This window comes from Brienomyrus brachyistius, chromosome 19 (assembly GCF_023856365.1).
Source record: "Brienomyrus brachyistius isolate T26 chromosome 19, BBRACH_0.4, whole genome shotgun sequence".
Classification (NCBI taxonomy): Eukaryota; Metazoa; Chordata; class Actinopteri; order Osteoglossiformes; family Mormyridae; genus Brienomyrus; species Brienomyrus brachyistius.
Genome location: NC_064551.1, coordinates 18,250,150 through 18,269,390, shown reverse-complemented (window position 1 = coordinate 18,269,390; position 19,241 = coordinate 18,250,150). Strand labels below are relative to the sequence as shown.

Genomic DNA, 19,241 nt, shown 5'->3' with positions numbered 1-19,241 from the left:
ATGAAGACCCCTATTTACACAGCTGCCGGCCATCCAACCGCGAAAAGTGCTTCTGCAGCAGCGCGACTCGGCAGCCAACCCAGAAACGCTCCTGGACAGATATGTAAACAGCCAGCCCTTGTGTTTCCATGGGCGCCTGGAAGGGGGACAGCAGGAGAAGGTCCTGCCGTACGCCGATAACTCCGACAAAGGCTCATTAGCATAGATCTGGCGAGGCTGCGGGGCAGGACGGCGACTCACAAGCACCTAAAGCAAAGCTGCTCTCTTAAGGAAGCCAGCAGACCCTCCCCATCTCTCTAACGAGAGAGAAGCTCTGTGACGGCCTGATACAGACTCACCTGTGCTTGGCTTCTTCTAATCCTCACAATGCCACCCAACTGATTTGAACCCACAGTACCAAATATGACAACATCCACCTTCCACAAGACGCGGGAGGGTTTATCGTCTAGGAAAGAGAAGCTCTGTATTTTGACCCCCCTCCACCTTCATTGCATATGGGGCTGAGCAGTGCATGCTGGGTAATCCCAAAGAGCAGAAGCTCTCCGGAGCCCAGATGAAAGAGCTTCCCTGCAGGCCGACATGCTCCATAACAAGCTGCAGTCCCACTCCCTTTTCAGAGAGATACTCTATTGTGTTGGTCCATCTCTCTTTGCCACCCCAGACAGCTACCTGCCTTCCCTCAAACGAAATACTAGAATAGGCCCCAGTAAGACATAATCCCGACTACAGCATCCTCAAAATGATGAGAGCGGAGGGGGGGGCCACTTCCATTACAGCATACCGTGAATCCGACACCATCACGCACCACCAGTCCAGCTGCCGTCCCCGACCACAGTTACTCTGATGCCCAGATAATGGCGGCATCTGCTGCCGTTTCATCCATGAGAAAGTCTGACAGCAACCGCGGTCTGACCGTAATGAGGGACCACAGGGAGCAGGCGAGATCCGACTCACTGGTAGGTTTCCCGCCTCTGCGGCGAGCCGTGCAGCGTAACGGGCGATGAGCCGATGTTCCTCGTCCAGCCGGCTGGGGCTGTCCAGGGTGCTGTAGAGAGGGGGACGAGCGTCAAGACCACCAACCGTGCCACGCGCCCCCCCCAGTACCTGTACTGCTGGTTAGTAATGTAGACCAGCAGACTATTCCATCCAGGCTCTGGGCTAAAACTATAAAACTAATTCTGTGCATATTAGACATTGGCCAGTCTGACCTGCTTAATGTTACATCATTTGCAGCCAGAGAATTTACCCTCAGAAATCAGAAATCACACATATGAAACACTGAGACAGAGAGATTCCACAGAGATGTAACTATAGCTCCTGAAACATAATTAAAGTGAGGAACAGAAATCAGACCCCCCCCCCCCCCTCCCCCCCGGCGGAGTGAAAACCTCCCATTCAGTGGGGGTTAGCGTCTCGGACAAAGATGGAAACATCGGAGCCTTCTGGTCAATTGCTGAGAAACTGCAGGCAACACCACCCTCATTAACTCCAATCAACTAGAGCAATATCATGTGGCTGTCGTCCTGTGACCATGGGCCTGACAGGGCAGGGGGCCTCTCTCTCTTATGGGGCATTGAAAGCTGTACGCCGTCTGGGCCGGGGCCCTGGGTCTGCGCGGTGCTCCGACACTGACCGTGCATTACTCTGCAGGCGACTCACATAGGCGGCTATCAAAGCGTGTTCCTCAGAGGGCTTGTGTGAGGCGGCCAGTCCCAGGGGAGACCTGCTGATGGGGACACATGGTGCAGACACACACACACACACACACACACAGGGACACAACAGACGGGGATATACAGAGACACACAATGGATCAATGGATGACTGTGGAGACGTAGCAGATAAACCCAAAGTAAAAAGTGTCTATTTAAAGGTCATACATGAGGAGGAAAAAGGTACCAGGTGACCATCTCAGCAAAAGCTGCGGGTGAAGGTGGGGGGGCTCAAGCTACTGCAAATGAATGGTGTCTTTTTACGGCCATTTTATCTGCTTTTGCAGCAGACTGAGAAAACAGAGGATCAGCAGCAGAGGCCTCAGGCTCCTGTCTGCTAGCAGTCACCTCACTGGGGTCACTGGGGTCACTGGGGTCACCTGCTATCTTTTCAAACACACAGAGGAGTGATGTTTACCACTCACGGGGCGATGGAAGCCCTCGGGAACGGACATGGAGATGAGATGCCGTTTGAACCATGGCTCAGCTGCTCCCTAATGAAGCGTTATAGTATTAATACTGTATTTAACTATGTGTTAATTCCTAATGAATTATTCATACCCTAATAATGTGATACAACTTATGTTTTCAATTTCAGTATTTATTTACAGTATTATGCACAAACATAACAGTACAGTAGCCCAATGAAATAGCATCATAAGACACACACACACACAGGAAGCAGTGTGGAAGAACACCAGAGATGCTGATCATGCGGTGTGAGTAGGCTGCAATCGCGTATCACTACGCCACAAGCTAAGCAGCCGTAATGCTACCGGATAACACAGCCACATAATTAACCTGTCGAACGTTCTTTCCCCTCGTGGGCCAATACGGAAATATGTTTTCAGTGAGGCAGCGCATTAAATAACTGAATATGAAAAAGGACTGCTGGCTTATTTTGTGTTCTGTTCTTCCATATGAAGCCAAAGTCCTTGACTTCAGGCTAGGCCATGTAATGAAAGGCAATATCAGAATGCTCATTACCCACGGTCTAATTCTATTTGATGTTTATCAGTCCTTTGTTTCTCTGACAGCTGAAACTATAATAAAAACAGAAAACAATCCCTGGATAATTATTAAAAACTTACAAAACTTATGATCACAGGCACAGTGTCACAGGCTACATGGCCTGTTGGCCAGATCATATGTTTCCAAGGTCTAAGACAGGCAGAGAATCATGGGAAAAAATCTGGAGACTCCAGTTATAAGACGAGCATTTATAAGAGGAACTGAAAGCAGGGGATAAGGTTGCGGCACATGACTGGTCGTTGGGGGAAACGCCTCTCTCACCAGCACCCGGGTGTTCAGACTCACTGGAGGCAGGCTAGACATCGGCGTTGTCCTGCTGCTGCAGAAGCCAGACAGACCCAAGCAGGACAGGCACTGAAATCTAATTCACACCCACTTTCCCTGAGGCAGGATGCTAGAAATCCACATGGAAGCTTTAAGAGCCCATTACCGGAATAACAATGGAGAACCTCAGCTCAATTACGGACTGATGAAGAACGGCAATCAGGGTGCGCTCAAAACACACTCTGCTGTCATCTCCAAATCTAATAGTTTACCTGGAGAGAGAAAAGCTTCAGACTACAAGCCTGGTATGGCAATACAGCTGAAGGGATTTCTGCCGAAACTGGGCCGAACGCTTCAGCGTCGCCCGCTGCAATGAAGAGTCCAGCGGCACGGATCCACTCTCTGAGAGTTACTGGGGCCGGACAAAAACGTCAGCACTCTCTCCATCTTATGCCACTTAGCTGCCATTTTAAAGCGCGCGACTGCTAATGGATATCCCACGGAAGTCTGACTGGAACACGTCCAGGACACTCCGGCCCGTATCACCTCAGCTTTTAAACCTACATCATTCTTTTAACAGAGAACTGATGTACTTCAAATTTACTCCTTTTCCAAATGAACAGGATAGTTCAGAATATAGCGCATAAAAGCATGTAATCATCCAGGGTCCTGGCAGAACATCTAAACCCTCTTATAAGTCCTGATAAATGGCTAATCTATCAAGGAGAATGATCTGGAAGGATGTATTCATGTCTATTTCACCCACAAGTCTTGACTTCCAAATCACAAAGCAGTTGTCAGAAAATATTACTGTGATGAAAAAAAAACTACATTAAAGGTTAATCTTGAAAATTAATTACAGCTGGTTCCGGCTCATAATGGAGTCTCAGCCAGTCCTATCCTACCCTAAAGACGCAGTTTCTGCGTGGGGCTTCATAGAGAAGGAAACTGCTCTTAGTGGCATGCTGGTCTCTGGGAATAGAGCCTCAGTGTGATGCCTTCTCCCCGCAGGGCTTTATACACATGTAACGGGGAGTCATCAGCATCACCAACAAGCTGTCCTGTACAGAGAACAGGGCATGCTGATTACACATTTACACACTCAGGTTATACACCCATCCATCCATCCATCCATTTTCCAAACTGCTTATCCTACTGGGTCGCGGGGGGTCTGGAGCCTATCCCGGAAGCAATGGGCACGAGGCAGGGAACAGCCCAGGATGGGGGGCCAGCCCATCGCAGGGCACACTCACTCACCATTCACTCACACATGCACTCCTACGGGCAATTTAGCAAGTCCAATCAGCCTCAGCATGTTATTGGACTGTGGGGGGAAACCGGAGTACCCGGAGGAAACCCCACGACGACATGGGGAGAACATGCAAACTCCACACACATGTGACCCAGGTGGAGACTTGAACCTGGGACCCAGAGGTGTGAGGCAACAGTGCTAACCACTGCACCACCATGCCGCCCCCAGGGTACACACCTTCCTTTCCAAAATTCTAGAGGAACTAAGTTACTCTCCTGTAGAGGGTAATAACAGCCAGGTTTTGCAGAGCTGTGCTGGACAGCTCAAAACCCATAAGATTAACCCTCTGGAGTCAACGGCATGCATGCACATAAAGTTGCTACATTTTCAATGAAAGGAGCCAGAAACAGTGACATGAAATAAATTTTTCTTATTTATTTATCCAACTGAATGTTGCAACTACACCATTTAGTCGTCTTCATGTAGCCAAGACTTTGGTGATCAGATATCTGGGATCAAAACAAAAGGCCACCATTTCTTACTATGTACTTTTATAATGTTTCTGCAAGTGTTCCAAACTGCATTTTGCAGTGTCTATACTTTGATGTCAAATTACAAACTTAACATAAATCTGACATATTTACAAAGTACATTAAAATAAAGATGAGTGTCATGCCAAAAGAAATAAATAAGAAATAATTTATTTCCGATGAATTTATGATATTGAATGAAATGTGTGACCATGCCCCAGTCAGTGAAAGTGTGTTCCCTACCCCAGAGGGTTAAGCAGTCTACAGGAGACAGGATGAATGGAGGCAGTGCTGTGTTAAAGAACTTTCTGGGGTGTAATAGAATGTTCTGGGGTGTTGCCCAGAGAAAACTCTGCAGAGAACCAAGGGTCAGATATAACAGTGTACAGTCTTCATTTCTGTGATCCATCATCAATCTGCCGTTAAGCCTAACCCTGCAGGCAGTCTGCACATTCCTCATCAATCTGCCGTTAAGTCTAACCCGGCAGGCAGTCTGCACATCCCTCATCAATCTGCCGTTAAGCCTAACCCGGCAGGCAGTCTGCACATCCCTCATCAATCTGCCGTTAAGCCTAACCCGGCAGGCAGTCTGCACATCCCTCATCAATCTGCCGTTAAGCCTAACCCGGCAGGCAGTCTGCACATCCCTCATCAATCGGGCGTTAAGCCTAACCCTGCAGGCAGTCTGCACATCCCTCATCAATCTGCCGTTAAGACTAACCCGGCAGGCAGTCTACACATCCCTCATCAATCTGCCATTAAGCCTAACCCTGCAGGCAGTCTGCACATCCCTCATCAATCGGCCGTTAAGCCTAACCCGGCAGGCAGTCTGCACATCCCTCATCAATCGGCCGTTAAGCCTAACCCGGCAGGCAGTCTACACATCCCTCATCAATTTGCCATTAAGCCTAACCCTGCAGGCAGTCTGCACATCCCTCATCAATCTGCTGTTTACCACTAACTCTAACTCGCTCACGTACACATTACAGGTGCAATACGTGTGTAACAATTTGTCTAGTAACGCGCAGAGTCCCTGTCTTTCATAGCGGTTTTTTCGATCGCATTCCACACACGCACACGCAGAACTACACCATAGAGCAGTTCTTCCGAGACACACGTAGTGGCGCACAAATCGCCAAAGTCCACAGTAAGACGACTGACCTTTTGGTGGGAGTGGGCACCCCAGACGACATCACCATTGTATCATTCATGTTGCCAGGCAGGGGACGGGGAGGCCTGCAACAGAGACGCCGGGTTAAGGGATCATCAGACCCATGAAGCTGGGACACACGCCTCAGAGGTGAGGGAAAAGCTACAGGCTTAAATATGGACAAGAATGAATATCAGAAACATTCCGTCAAGGGTTCATTCAGAATATGTACAACAGCAGGGAGATAAACGGTAACCAATATTGAGACTGAAATTAGATCATTCAGGAGACGGAGAAGAAACACAACAAAACACTGAAAGCACCGAGGAGGGAGGGCTCCTTATGTAGTGAGTGATGAATTACGGCCGAATGAACAGCCACTATCCCACACACTGGAGCCTGGCTGCCAAAAAAACAAGCCATTTGCCCTTGGTCCGGATACTGGGCTGGGGGGACAGAGGGTGCCCGAGCCCCCCACCTCCCCCCCCCCCCCCCCCCCGGCGGTGTGTGCCGAGACGCCTGCCTCTTGCATACCGCTAGTTTCAGCTAGATAACCCCTCCAAAAGTCGAAAGAAATTCAGCCATCCCACAAAGTACTGCTCTTGACAGAACTCAAGCCGCAAACGGGGTGCGAGGAACGACCAGAACGAGTGTCCAGGTTCAGGATCATCGTGGATCCATTCACCGATCAGAGGAGACGTCCCGCAGAGCGAAAGCCCGCCCCCCCCCAAAGGGTTTCCTGTAAATATGGAGCCCAACCTGACTGCCGCTGCTTGACCCTCATTCACGGTTATCCGAAGCCTTATTTTTGCCGAATCGGAGCACGAGAGACCCACGGCGGGTACCTGTCCCCCTCCCCCCGTACACTCAGAAGGCGGGCGATTGGCTCCCCGTCGGCTCGTACCTGCAAGCGGAAGCTGAACGGGAGGCTCTGTGAGCTCCACGGGTCACACAAGCCCAGACAGACGCTCACTGAACCTCAAAGGAGGAGCTGAAGAATGCAGAGCGACGGAATAAGGGCGTTGGAAAAGAGGCGGATAGGGGGAGAGAGAGGGAGAGAGAAAGAGAGAGGGAGGGAGCGAGAGAAGGAGCTCACCTCGTCTCACGCAGAGGCAGAACGCGAGCAGGCTTTGGAGCCGTGAGCCAAACCACCTCCCGAATCAAGCTCTACTGAATGAGCATCTTAACACTCTACATCACAGCTGTCTCTAAGGGAACGGCAGCAGTCACGTGATACAGCACAGCCAATAGCGCATCTTCTCTGGACGAGACTCGGCAGCACACCTTATAGCAGAGAGGCAAAGCCACAAGGGGGCCCGAATGCATGAGAGGAGGCCCCCCTCCCCCCATTAGGTCCGTGTCCTGATGCACGGCAGCCTCGCACCGCTTTCCAAACACTGCTAATGCTTCAGCCCCAAAACACGGAGTGATTTACATGAAAGGAAGGAGGAGAGAGGAGGAAAGGAGGAGGAACGCACACCAGTGGGAAACCGCAAGACCGAAACAGAACCTGAGATGTACCTTCTGAGTGTCAGGGAGACACACAGCTCTGAGCAGGAGACCCTCACATCACACCTGCTTCCTCTATTCCATCAATGTTCATCTTTTGGGCTGGTTTGGCCCATAAAGCCACAGGAGAAGTCCTACCTATTCTTTACCCAAAAAAATCACAGTGGCCATATTGCAAACACTTCCATCGTCAGGAAGAACTGACAGGTCAGACGCTGATCCTCAGCTGGAAATAATACTGGAGCAAAATCACAGGCAGCCGGAGCAAGTCAGGGGTGGAGGGACAGGAGCCTGAGACCTGCTGCCATCGGCGGGGCACGGCCCACTTTCATGGTGTCACTCACAGTTGAGACACCTGTGAAACCCTGCTGGGAGGCATGACCTTGGAAGGTGTATCCCCCAAAAGGGGTCATGTCCTCAAGGGGAATGTCCTCAGGAGGCGTGTCCTTGAGAGGGGGTGTGCCCTCAAGAGGCGTGTCCTTGAGAGGGGGTGTGCCCTCAAGAGGCGTGTCCTTGAGAGGGGGTGTGCCCTCAAGAGGCGTGTCCTTGAGAGGGGGTGTGCCCTCAAGAGGCGTGTCCTTGAGAGGGGGTGTGCCCTCAGGAGGCATGTCTTTGAGAGGGGGTGTGCCCTCAGGAGGCATGTCCTTGAGGGGGTGTGCCCTCAAGAGGCGTGTCCTTGAGAGGGGGGGGGGGGCATAACTGACAGCACTTGCAATTATCACTCGGGAATTGGTATCGTATCAGACACCAAAAATGTGGTATTTCTGTTCAAAGCCATGTTTATCTTACATGCCAGTTTATTCATATCCCTTTGCACAGTGACAAATAGGCAAGATGATGAAAACACAGTGGTTCCAATTCCAATAACACAGCGGTTAGGGGGTGGTGCCGGAATGGTGGGCCATTCAGCGCCCGGGGGCACCAGGCTGCCTCGCCTGTCCGCCGGGACCCGAATCAGCCACCGCAGTGCACGTATATAGCCTGACACGTATGACACGGCGCAGAATGCAGAGAGAGACCAGCTAAGAAGCACGGGGATGAGGTTTGATATCCACGGGAAAGGCATCTTCAAACCATGTGGGGGTGTAGAGCGTACACTGTGGAAAAACAGCTTCGGGGCTTGAATGGGAGGAATGAAAAAGCGAGACTGAGGGGATGTTTGTGTGTCACAGTCCTGAAGGAGAGAAGAAAAATAAAGCAAAAAATGTGCAAAGAGATGGAAACCACTGCAACACGTCCCTCTGCTTGATAAGTGTTTTTGGATGGATGGATGGATGGATGGATGGGTCTTACTGTTAAACACACAGCAGGATTAATGGCCGACAATAAGTTCAAAGAAGAGTGAGAACCCAAAGGTGCCCAGAAGCCTTCTCATCCATCAGGACCTCATCTACGGTCAGTCTCCTCAAACCTCCGAGGAAAGGAACAAATTGTGGGAGCCAAATTAAACTCACAGTCCTGTAGATGTGAGCCTACAACCAGCCGAGCCCCCAGATGGGCACGCAGGGGCACAGACCCGAATCCATTACCAAAGCCACACAGAGAGTGGGAGCAAAGGGCAGAACGCAGCGTCTTGCTGGAAGGAGCGACGCACCATCGACCAGCCACCAAACGGCTCCGGGTCGCTTCGCTCCGTCCTGCAGATCATCACGAATTAACTGCAAATTCAAGGACTGAGAAACACCATCCCCAAAAGCCTCAAAGCCGAACTGCATTTCACTGCGAATAAGAAATCTCTTGAGGACTTTGCCCTTAAATAACACTGGACCTGGGCACCAGCGAACCATATATTAAAGGCCGTTTCTTAAACCAAATGCCTTTAAAAAAATTCCTTTTGAGTTCTAGACAAATCAGACAAAGCCATGTGTGAAATTAATAGCACTGAAGATAAGGCTGAAATATAAGGTAAATATACAGCAAATCTGGTCTGTAAAAACCTCAGCTAATTCTGCCAATATGAAAAGCCTAATCCAGCAATAGTTCAGCTCTTCAAAGTATATTACATCCACTCCTCCTTTAATGACCAAGTTCCAGGTCGATATGTGCACACACTGGTCGCAAATGAATTTATTACTGTACTATTTGTGAATGGTCACTAACCAAAGTAGTCAGTATATAAGGAGCGGTTGTACTTCATTCAAATTTGATTACGATTTTGATAATAAATGATGCAATATTCCTAATTGGGATCTGACAGTATGAGCATCTGGAGCTCAGTCAATCAAGGCTTGAAGCCTTGAAGTCGCAGCGTCGCATAATGGTCACTGGTGTTTCACGTTGAAACGGAGGGCTCTTCTGCGCAGGTGGGTGACGCAGCAGGCACGGACGGCAGCATCACGTCTCACGGCGCCTCCTTGCACTCTGCTCTCCACCCAGTTATTCAGGTCAGATGCGTATTGCGGTGACGTAAGCTGGTCCCACCGGGACGTCTTCCGAGAAGCACGCATTGGGATCATCTGCACAAAGCCGTAAATCCCGCCCTTCGGCCCAACGCTCTGATCCCTCGCGGGTCGCTTGGGAAAAGCACTCTCTGAGAACTAGAAATGGAGGAATGAAAAGGTGCACGGTGCCAGTAAGTGAAATGAGAAAGGGAGCCCCCCCCCACGCAAACACACCAGGCAGGAAGGCGGGCGGGAGAGTGGGCTACCTGCCAGAGCACAGAGTGGCAGGAAACCAGCACACAGAGTCACACCCGCAGCAACACGCATCGTCCTCAAGCCTGTCACATTCTCATTTTATATTCGCTTCTATATTAATTTCGACGATTTAGGTCAGGAGGCGACGGGCGGGGAGGCGAGATTGAGCTTCTGGGGCACGGAAAGCTACAGGGACTTACGGAATGTGCCGAACCTTACCGAGCCGCTCGACACCTACACCGCCCGCGGCAGTGTTCACCACTAACCAAATCCCGCATTGCATGGGGGCCCCGGGGTTTGTTAGCCACGGTCAGTAACTACACTAGATATTAAGTAAAATGTTCTGCTAACCAGATACAGCTAGCTTCACTTAGTTCCTAAAACATCTGAAGTTTCTTTTTTACTGGGGCAGTTAATCCACCCTTGTACCTACCAAAAATGCTGAGTAACCCGGAGAAACAAACAGGAGACCTGACTGGCGACCTTCTCCAGAGTACCGCTCGCTAACACACGCGGTGGGACAAACCAAGAGTTCCAGCACAGCAAGCTGGACAAGGGCAGCATCCTGAGGGCCTGGCACGGATCCACACAGGGGCTGCAGCGCCCTCCTGTGGTACAGAGTTCTCTCGACCCGCAGGTGTGCCTCCAACCGAGTCTTCAACCTGCCAAGATGCAGCTGTAACTCCAACAGCTTTGACTCTGATCGATGGAGAGGAGGTTGGGTCACAAACCCTGGATCACCTCATTAGAGAGCTTGATGCAGGAACGTCGGCGAGCACCAGCTCCTGAAGGCCACCCTGAGGCCGGGGGCAAACAGAAACACACCTCTTTTCTCTGGGTCACCACCACCAAAAACACTCACGTTTTACCCACTTTTAAATCCTGTCATATCCTTTAAGGTGAGGTCAAGCAAACCAGCAGACAAAATCATATGACATAAAGTCCCGTTTTAAGCAATTAAAACTGATAGGTGTGATTGTAAACAGAGTAATAACTATCCATCCATTTTACACAATCCATTCATCTAACGCCGCCCATGTCTTCCATGGTGTGAGGCTTCTACACGTCACGTCCCAGCCAGGTCAGTGTCCCCTGGTCTGTCTAGAACTTCATCGGTGAGATGAAGTGAGATTCAATTCTAAATTGGGAGCCGATGCGAACGCAGAAATCCTCAGGTCAGGCGTCGGTGTCCTGGGTGGGAACTGGCATCGATCTCCCTGCATCGCGCCCATGACTTTATGGCCGGCTGGAAAAACGGCAGCGCTGTCGGTCAGATGCAGAATTTCATAGCACTGAAGCAAAGGGCTCCTTTCAGATGCAGAGGGATTCAGAACCCTGCAGGAATGAGGTTACACTCCCTCACGATACAGCACAATAACACTCTTTCAAAGGGGCAATGTGTGGATCGGGCCTTTGTGACTGGTCAGAAGGTTGCAGCTTCAAATTCTATCCTCACCAGAGTCTCCATTGGGTCCCAGGGCCGAACCTGCACTCAGACCCCCAGCTTCTCTCTGTTTAAAGCCTATGCACTAGTACAAATAGCAAATGAAGCATTTTCATTCAGTATTTTTCGCAGGCATGTTTCACAATTCTTATGTCCAAACAGAGGGACTGTTCCCATCTCAGACTGACAGCAAAGCTACTTCACGTTCTGCCAGAACAGTAGCTCATGTGACACGTGCTCATACTCTGACGCCGTGTCACTCCCTGCGTGACACAGTCAGGAAGCTCAGTGGTTCTGCTGCCATCCCATGGGGCCTCTCGGGTCTCGCAGACTCGGTCACCCTGGAACCCGACTGCATAGGTTAGAAACTTCCCTCCGCCCTGGCTACCCCCTGCAAGCATTAACCCCCCCTCCCCATGCCGGCAGATCTGACTCCCTCACACTGATGACCGATGATCGCTTCCTGGGCTGCACACGCCCTGCCGCATCATGGCGGTCACCGTCACCGTCCCGCCCCCCCAATGTGCTCTTTCCCGCAGTGCTCACTGTGTATATGTTATGTAACAGCAGCCTTCGAGCAGGATGACAAATTTCGAATTAAACTATTTCTGGGAAGCGTGATACATAGCAAGTCATGCTGTCCCTTATAATAACTCACTTAAACGCCCCCGCATCCACATCACGCTCCCTTTCACAGTATGTCAGGGGTCAGCCTGAATGAGCAGGTCCCGGACGAGTAGAGGAGAACCCCCCCCTTAAGGTTAGGGTTACGGTTAGGTACCCCTGAATACCCCCCTTTCGTAAAGACCTGTGATAATCCTCTCCCAGCTTGAGACTGCCTCCCCCCCCCCCAACATTAACCATAAATGAACCTGTGTTGGATAAACAGAAAGTCTACGGCCAGTGAACAATACTGCACGCTCTCTTTGCACGACCAGTGACAATGCAGCACGCTCTCTTTGCACGACCAGTGACAATGCAGCACGCTCTGTTTGCACGACCAGTGACAATACTGCACGCTCTCTTTGCACGATCACTGACAATACTGCACGCTCTCTTTGCACGACCAGTGACAATGCAGCACGCTCTGTTTGCACGACCAGTGACAATACTGCACGCTCTCTTTGCACGATCACTGACAATACTGCACGCTCTCTTTGCACGATCACTGACAATACTGCACGCTCTCTTTGCACGATCACTGACAATACTGCACGCTCTCTTTGCACAATCACTGACAATGCAGCACGGTCTCTTTGCACGATCACTGACAATACTGCACGCTCTCTTTGCACGATCAGTGACAATACTGCACGCTCTCTTTGCACGACCAGTGACAATGCAGCACGCTCTGTTTGCACGACCAGTGACAATACTGCACGCTCTCTTTGCACGATCACTGACAATACTGCACGCTCTCTTTGCACGACCAGTGACAATGCAGCACGCTCTGTTTGCACGACCAGTGACAATACTGCACGCTCTCTTTGCACGATCACTGACAATACTGCACGCTCTCTTTGCACGATCACTGACAATACTGCACGCTCTCTTTGCACGATCACTGACAATACTGCACGCTCTCTTTGCACGATCACTGACAATACTGCACGCTCTCTTTGCACGATCACTGACAATGCAGCACGGTCTCTTTGCACGATCACTGACAATACTGCACGCTCTCTTTGCACGATCAGTGACAATACTGCACGCTCTCTTTGCACGATCAGTGACAATACTGCACGCTCTCTTTGCACCATCAGTGACAATACTGCACGCTCTCTTTGCACGATCAGTGACAATACTGCACGCTCTCTTTGCACGATCAGTGACAATACTGCACACTCTCTTTGCACGATCACTGACAATGCAGCACGCTCTCTTTGCACGATCACTGACAATGCAGCACACTCTCTTTGCACGATCACTGACAATGCAGCACGCTCTCTTTGCACGATCACTGACAATGCAGCACGCTGTCTTTGCACGATCACTGACAATGCAGCACGTTCTCTTTGCACGATCACTGACAATGCAGCACCCTCTCTTTGCACGATCAGTGACAATACTGCACCCTCTCTTTGCACGATCAGTGACAATGCTGCTGCACTGTAATAATCAGGCAACTCGCTCTTCATGTCGGCCTCCACCCAGTTTATTCTCCTTGTCATTTTATAATCATATTCCTGCAGCACCACCTCCCACCCCGCCCCGGGGGCCTCACCGCTCGGCATCTCCCAGCACACGCCTGACCTTGAGAAAGCTGCATCTCCAGGACAGAAATGAGATGTCAGTCAGCGTTATATCAAAGGGAACCGGGGCGGTGGTGGGTGTGGAGGGGCTATGGGTCTCTGCCCGAGACTGGCGCCCCCTAGCTTCAGGTGCTCAGACAGTTTATCCAAACCGCAAATGAAGCGTTGTGAATCTCCAGTATGGATATATTTTTATGTGCCAGAACTTACCCATAATTCTCTGTGATTTTATGATAGGTTGCCGGCTCAGTCAAGTGAAGAATCATGGTATAGACTGAGAAGGAATCACAGAAATGAGACTGGACTGCCAGGAGACAAATGTGAAGCAAACCGCTCCCTGCCATCCTCTCCTAAATTTGACCGCAGAAGCTGTCAGAAAGCGGCTCTCCTTCACCGAACATGCCCACAGCCTGGATATATACTATAATTACACCACTGCATACTGCAACCCACTTTATTGTATACATGATAAAATGGCAACGTGCTGCAGATATTTATTACCATTAATAAAACAAATACACCTTCCCTACGTCTGCTAAATACATATGGCAGACATGGTGAGCACTGCCTGCCGCATCTCCACGGGACAGCTGGAGGTGGACAGAATGCACTCGCTGTCACTTTAAAACTCTGGGTCTCTCCTTCAGCTGAAAACCCTCATGTGATCTGATTGTGTATATATATCCCCACAGCTTCAGCAAAATGCCCGATTATTCTGTGGCCAGGAGCTCAGCATAGTCTAACCTGAACTAATTGGGGGGGGTGGGGGGGGGAGTCGGCCAATCAAAACACAGGGAAGCAATCAGACGCCAATCCAAGGCCCTAAACACCAACTGACATGGAGAGACTCCTCAAAATCTGGGCGAGGGTGATCTGAGGATAAGCAGGTGGGGGCAGGCAAGAACCCTGGGGTATGGGAGATGGCAGGATCGCAGGCGGGGGGGCGGCCAGGTGACGCGGAGGCACAGGGGAGCCGCCCAAACGGGAGTGATCGTACACCGAGCCGGCATATCCCAAGGCAGACTGAGTGTAATTCCAGCAGTGAGCTGTAAGCCGCAGGTATCGTTATCCGGCCACAGATACAGCCGTGTCTATTTACACCATGAGACTGCAGAGCCAAGGCAAGGTGAGGAGAACCGTGATGTGGGCCCCTCTGATTCCATTCCAAGAGCTGGGAAAAAATAGTAGAAATGTCTGAACTGATCTGCCGCGGCATGTCAGATTCCTGAAGGGGGATGATCTGGAACTCTACGGTAAACCCAGGGAAATGTGCCTCTCGCCTGGGACACTAGCTTCAGCTGTGAGACTGGACTACCAGCGTAGGCTGACACAACCAGGGGACCGTCTCCCCCAACAAGGCAGACCTAAATATTCAATGCTTTTCAAGAGAACTCAGAGACAAAGACCTCGCTAACACATGCACCATTGGCTTCAGCAGCGGTAGTGTTTACCGCCAATCAAACCACATTTGGGGTCCCCTGTTGGCCACAAACAGTCATTACACTAAAACACTAATCCAGCTCACGTCAAGCTCTATAACCACCAAAGTACCTGAAGCCAAACATGAGAAACAGGCGTCAAGCCTATCTGGGAGTCAGTCACTTGGAGACAAACGAGGACCGTTCCAGGCTGCAAACATCACGCCGACACCCATCTGCTTCAGCGCAGCTTCAGATGTTTCAGCCGATACGAGATTCAGGTGTCGCTCCTGAGCTCGCTGCCCAAGCTGGGACATACAGGCTATGTGGAGGAGACTGCAGATGGTTCGATCGGCCAATGCCCACTCTCTCTCCCCTTTTAATGTCAGGCCGGCCGACACCGCTGCCCTCTGCTGGCGTCTCAGCGAAGGTCATCAGGAAGTCGAGGCTGAGAACAGCATTACTGGAAACACAGGCAAATGTACCAACCTCCCCCAACCCGAGACCCCCCAAGCCTTACACGATGTGTGCCAGGTCCAGCGGCCGTTCCGGCTGCTCGGGAAACAGCGGGTGGGGAGGCTCTCGGCTCGGCACGCAGCCCAGCGACTTGCTGATGGCGTGGCTCAGCTTCTTGGCGGGAGATTTCTGCGTGAGACAAATGGGCCACAGGGTTATGCGCGGCTTCACATGTCCGCTACAGCGCCACCCAGTGGCAGACCAACCCGGGGCCCGGAAAAAAACAAGAGGGCCAATTATCATTCTGCATCTGTCTGCTGAGCTCTGAATGCCGCAGAAACACCAGACAGCCATAAGATCGGGCAGCCGGATGCATGTGACACAGGACCGAACACTTAGTAATAACCATTGATAAAGTACGATATCAAAAATACACAAAAGACTCTTTGGAAACAGGGCTGTTCTGCTAGAAGGAAACCAGGACAGAGGGGTAGAGGGGAAGGTCTGCTGTCCTGAAAGCAAACAGCACAGATGGCCAGTGGATTATTAAGTAGTGTGACTCTTATGTGCTGTCCTTGTCCTTGAGGTCTAAACCTCAGCGTGAGACAGACTATTCCCCAGACGTCCCACAAACACGACCACCGAAACATTCAAGGTCCAGGAGAAGAAGTGGGGAGGAAGAAGCAGCTAAGACAGTAATGTGCACAGGGGCGACGGCCAAGTTCGTCTTCCGATGGGCGCACATGCAGCCTCGAAAGTCAGCCAGCAGGCAGGGCAAGCAGGGAGACCCGAAATAGACCAAAAGGCAGCAAACACGATTGCACAACAATAAAAATGAGAGCAGCACAAAACCAACAGAGGAATGAGTAAAGACGCAATGCTGCCATCTATTGGGAAATGTGATTATTTACAGGTGGAATTGACAGCTCCACAGTCAGGGCATTAAAAATGGTTGCACCTTTGGGGTTGTTACGTTACAAGATTTTTTGGGGACGTCCTACTCAGATGTCAGCCAATGAATGATTTCTGACTAACCAACAGCATCAGGCAGGCAAAAAAAAATGATACGAATTTGTGCATTGATGATATCCTGTGTGACGATGCATCCTCTATCTGCACTACCAGCAGGTGGCACCCTGTGTAAGAGCGGCCTGTCCAAGAGGATGGCACCCACCCATGACGAATGCTCCTTCATCTGATGCTGGTTGCTGTGGGACCCGCTGGCATGGCCCCTCCAGAAACAGTTCTGGCACAACTGGTAGTTGTGGCACTGCTGACACCGGTACCGGAAACCCATCATACTTTCGCTACGGCAGTAGGAGCACTCCACTGGATGGAAAACTGGGCCGCAAGGAGAACCGAAGGTTAGAAAGGCAACGGAGGACTCACCATGCAACACCGGAGGCCACCACAAGGGGGCACTGCGCAAACGCCTAACAGGGGACTCACCGTTTTCCACATTGGCAAGTCGGTGCATGAGGGGAAGCCAGACGAGGCACTGTGGGGGAGGATCTGCCATCATCGCATCCAAAAACATGTTCAGCATGATCTTCTTCTAGAAGAGAGACAAGTTCAGAATCAAAATACTTTTATTCACCAACCACAAAAAGTACAAGGAATGTGTTATCGTGCAGGTGATGGTACGGAGTATACAATTATACATATCATAAAAAGTAGAAAAAAAAACAAAAAACGAATAAGGACAGAGACAGGAAGAGAAATAACCACAGAGAAATACAAGTAAATATAAGTAAAATGATGGAGGGAGGCATCTCTCTCCCCCAAAATGAAACGATTCTGAAAAAAACAAATCAAATAAGTGGAAACATTTTCTCACCGCACAACGCTCCACCCACCCTTCACGTCACATGATCTGCTCAAAAATCCAGTTACTTCCAATATATTTGTTTTCTGATCCATAGATCAGATTGCAGAAAGGTATGGGGTGTGTTGGGGGGGGGGGGCTCTCCCTAACTCCCTTAAAGGGGGAGGCCTGACCTGCTGGGAGAAGCAGGTCCGGACGGAGTGCTCGGTGTAGCCAAAGGACGGCCCCTCAAACACGGCGGTGGGCAGCTTCAGCACCTCCCGCAGGAACTGGTCAAACTTGGTGAAGATCATCATACCGCTGGAGTCCGAGATCTGGGAGAAGATGTCTGCAGACAGACGGCGTGACCAGCACACGTGCACGTTTACAAATACAGCACCAAAGCACGTATACAATACATGCTGCCTACTGTATGCAGCGTGAGAGAACATTCATTGATATGGTACATTCTACCACATAGACAACGATCGGGTGTGAGCTCAAACAGCTGTTGCATTTTTTTTTTATGATCCTCCGTACGGGCGACACAGACGTGATATCTTGGCTACTAGGCCTCCAGCAGCAGGGTCGGCCAAACCCATTTCAGGGCCCTTAGCAAAGTTTGATTAATCCAGTTATGTCGTCTTCCTTCTTATTCTGACAGGCTGAGCAGACGGCGCCCCCTGGTGGAGGCTGGGGTCTAAGCGCCCACTTAGTTCTCTCATGCCTTGGGCCGGCCCTGTTTATCAGTGTGTCCCCAACATTTTTCTGATTGCGTTGCTGTTGCCTCACACCTTTGGAAACCAGATAATGGGTATGTGGAGTTTGCATGTTTTCTCCCCATGATGTCGTGACCATGTACCCCCTCCCCCCCCAGCCCAAATACGTGCTGAGGTTAATTTGTGGCAGTGTAAGTGTGAATGGTGTGTGTGCCCTGCGATGGGTTGGCACACCGTCCTGGGTTACTCCCTGCCTTGTCCCCATAGCACCTGGCATGTTATTCTTGTGTCGTATATAATCAGCTAGTCTTACACAGGATCCCTTTTCTATTCCATCTTATCTAATGTTAGCATCTTTGGGTCCTTGAAAAGCATTAAACTAATAAAATATGTTATTATTAATAATAAATTACTTAATAATACACTGATGGTCTACCACACTAGCTGTGAACAACTGCTTCCTACTTTAAACACGGTATAAGACAGGACGACATTAGTAATCACATGGCCAGAGGAAGTATTCCTGTAAGTGAGGTCTTTACACTGCCATACTTATAGTCTCACTTGTGCTGAACTTACTTTTAGCTGGTTGTACCTCCAGTAAGCACATATGCTGGGGATAATGTGGGCTGCTCAACAGCACATACCAGTGGACATCTGATGCAATGGTAAAAATTCTGACAAATCACTTCTACTGCAAGTCTGGAGATCTTTTAAAAAATATATATTTTTACACTGATCTTGTTATCATAAATAATGCAAAGCTAATTTCTGATATGGTCCCAAAAACGACCTGCTCACACATGTTTTTTAAAAATATAACCATCCATTTTTTCATGCAACCACAGCATGTTCCAATCAGTTACCCAGTATGGGGGTTGGAGGGGTGGCGAGGGGGGGGGGGGTGCTCCAGGATACGCCCCCCTGTCCATCCAAGTTTCCCCATTTTTATAAGTTACTTACGTAATCCCATGTTCAAAGAGTATTTACAATGCAATATAATTACAGGCATCAGACACTAGAGGGAGCCATTGTTTAAAAATATGACAGGGCTCCAAAACAG

General features: G+C 50.2%; 1 protein-coding gene across 14 annotated transcripts in view; it reads right to left on the bottom strand.

The window, feature by feature from the left end:
• Positions 1-19,241, bottom strand: part of dtnba (dystrobrevin, beta a) — a 54,118-nt gene that overhangs the window by 11,046 nt on the left and 23,831 nt on the right. For 5 of the 14 annotated variants that reach the window (XM_048984847.1, XM_048984848.1, XM_048984853.1 and 2 more), the window contains 8 exons: positions 17,654-17,808; positions 17,105-17,210; positions 16,830-16,996; positions 15,720-15,844; positions 5,952-6,026; positions 2,138-2,206; positions 1,634-1,726; positions 955-1,045 (listed from right to left, as the gene is read on the bottom strand). In XM_048984847.1, coding sequence (XP_048840804.1) covers positions 955-1,045; positions 1,634-1,726; positions 2,138-2,206; positions 5,952-6,026; positions 15,720-15,844; positions 16,830-16,996; positions 17,105-17,210; positions 17,654-17,808 — 881 coding nt within the window. The remainder of the gene's footprint in view (positions 1-954; positions 1,046-1,633; positions 1,727-2,137; positions 2,207-5,951; positions 6,027-15,719; positions 15,845-16,829; positions 16,997-17,104; positions 17,211-17,653; positions 17,809-19,241) is intronic. The other 9 variants (XM_048984856.1, XM_048984857.1, XM_048984858.1 and 6 more) reach the window with 7 other exon arrangements.